This window comes from Gasterosteus aculeatus, chromosome 13 (genome assembly GCF_964276395.1).
Source record: "Gasterosteus aculeatus chromosome 13, fGasAcu3.hap1.1, whole genome shotgun sequence".
Classification (NCBI taxonomy): domain Eukaryota; kingdom Metazoa; phylum Chordata; class Actinopteri; order Perciformes; family Gasterosteidae; genus Gasterosteus; species Gasterosteus aculeatus.
Window position 1 is genome coordinate 21,915,086 of NC_135701.1, and position 2,500 is coordinate 21,917,585.

Below are 2,500 nucleotides of genomic sequence, written 5' to 3' on the forward strand. Positions count from 1 at the left end.
ATTTTGATCCATTTTCTGATTTAGATTTAAGATAATTCTCAATAATGAGCCTTTGTGTAAAAATGAGGACATTTGTGCTCATACTTTGGAGATCTCAGGATGAGACATTACTTCCTTCTGGGTGGACTAGATGCATCTGACCTTGAGTCTACGTGTGTGTGTGTGTGGGACAGGTCCTCGTCCTCACCGTAGGAGGGCTTCCTGATGATGGTGAAGAGGATCTCGTTCTCCGGCGTGTCCTGGTCCAGGACGCTGAGGGACGAGTTGGTGATGACCACTCCGGAGTTTTCCTCCACGTGGATGCTGCTGACCGCCACCACGGGCTGCCTGTCCTCTCCGCTCTGCTGAGGGACAAGAGGGGACATCATGAGGATGCCACAACCACGGCGAGAACCTGTCCTAATTTCTGAGGGACAAGGTCAAAAACAACCAGCAGATTAATCGATGATGAAGACTGTTGCAGAACTCATTGAAGCTTCTTCAAAATAAAAGCGGGGAAGAGAGCTGACAAGCTGCAGCTAAGCTTGTTTCTCTTATGGATTTTTCCACTCAGCACTCAGTACACACACACACACACACACACACACACACACACACACACACACACACACACACACACACACACACACAGACACACTACAGCCTCATCAATTCCAAATAAAAAATTTAAAAAAGGAAATCATCATCAATCTTCACCCACTATAACAATAAATCAATCATATTTTTCAATAAAAAAAGGACCCCCGTGTTTTTCTCTCCTGCCCGGCCTCCCCTGGTTTCCGTAGCAACGGCCTAACCTGGATGTGGATTTCGACGTCGAAGGCCTCCGTCTGGCTTTGCCCGTCGCTGACGTAGAAGCTGAAGACGTCGCGTCGGGCCGGAGCCTCCTGGACGTAGAAGACGTGGTCGGACGCCAGGTCGTCCACAGAGAACGGCACGTCGGGGGTGACGACCTGCGGGCCGCCTGCACGGGACCACCGGGGGACAGTCATCAGTCTGGACCCCCGAGGGACCCCCCAAAAGCCACCCACTCCCCCCCCCCAGATTGTTTACATATAAACAGTCTGCAACACAGTATTCTGAGCCAGAAGCTAAAAGATGTTCGTCTCTCTGATGGTCCTTGAACACATCACGCGTGCAGCGCATTAGCAGCAGTAAATCACATCTCCATCATCTCTGGTTGTGAGCTGAGCTCTCTTATCTGACCCCCCCGGGGGGGAACACGATCCCAGAGGAAATGAGACATGTTCAGGGACGCGATGAGCAGTCATGTCGTTTCGTAGCGGACGAGGAGAAAATATTAAATAACCAGGAAGGTTACGTTTGAATTGTTGCAGTCAAGTGGACGTCGATTAAAGTTTTATAAACTCGTCAAACTCATCATAAATGAATGAATGAACACACGTGATGTGTGTGAATGCTTCTGCACCGGCTATTCTTATTAAAATAACATCTTCGATGCCTGCCTGGGGCTTTATGTTTGTTTATGTGTTAATACAAATCACGCTAATGGATGCTCATCTGCATATCGACACACACGCGTGTACGTATGCACACAAACACACACACACACACACACCGCCGCCCCTCTGAATGCCAACGACTTGTCCGTCTCCAAGGACACGGAGACAGGACGCCGCATCCGGCCGCCCGTCTACTGCGGCGTGAATGTACACACACACACACACACACACACACGTATGTATAAATAAATATATAAGTATAACATCTGTCTTTCACACCTCTGCAGACTCTCCTTGTTGCGTGTAGACTTATCTGCATTAATGGGGCTTCACATCTGTTCCTCACCATGCAGACAAATCAACACACTATCAGGGGAGAAGGGGGGCGGAGGGAGAAGGGGGGGGAGGGGCTTCTAAGCATCTTAACGCCTGCATTCTCGCTAGTGACCTGCAGGGGGCGACTCCTCTGGTCGTAACAGTGGAAAATGACTAGTTTTTAACTTGCTGTTGTCGCAGCACTGCAGTCATTTATAAACCCACCGCGTCGGCAAAGTCGCCGATGTACCGACTCGTGGTCTCAGGCAAAGGTCGCGCAAAGTCATTGGATGCTGCATTTCCCACCATGCAGCTCTTTTTTTCCCCCAACTCCTCTCCCTTGTATTTTTCTATTTTTGTCCGTCAGATAATTCCTGGGTGGGGTCTTTTGTGAACGACAGTGACGAGCCTCCAGGTTTGCTCTCGGAGGTCACAGCGTTCCCCGAATCACGTGATTCAGGCCGGCAAGGCGGCGAGACGGGAGGTCTGATTAATCTACATTTCAATAAACATGATACACATCAAAGTGTTGTTGCAGGATGTTCATCCTTCCTCCTTCGTGGGTCAGTGAACGGGAGGTCACTGTATCACTTCACAGGTATTACAAACACAAAGGTGACACAAAAGATAAACGTCCTTTAAAGATAAAAAACAGTATGAAAATATAAAATAAATGTGAATAATGGATTCGTGGATTTGAGTCGCTCGGTTCGCTCTCACCT

General features: G+C 48.8%; 1 protein-coding gene across 3 annotated transcripts in view; it reads right to left on the bottom strand.

Annotated features, from left to right (window-relative positions):
• fras1 (Fraser extracellular matrix complex subunit 1) overlaps positions 1-2,500 on the bottom strand; it is a 107,956-nt gene that overhangs the window by 19,819 nt on the left and 85,637 nt on the right. For 2 of the 3 annotated variants that reach the window (XM_078086337.1, XM_078086335.1), the window contains exons 40-42: positions 2,499-2,500; positions 798-964; positions 188-344 (exon numbers count right to left, since the gene is read on the bottom strand). The exon at positions 2,499-2,500 is cut by the window's right edge and continues 131 nt beyond it. In XM_078086337.1, coding sequence (XP_077942463.1) covers positions 188-344; positions 798-964; positions 2,499-2,500 — 326 coding nt within the window. The remainder of the gene's footprint in view (positions 1-187; positions 345-797; positions 965-2,498) is intronic. The other variant, XM_078086336.1, reaches the window with a different exon arrangement.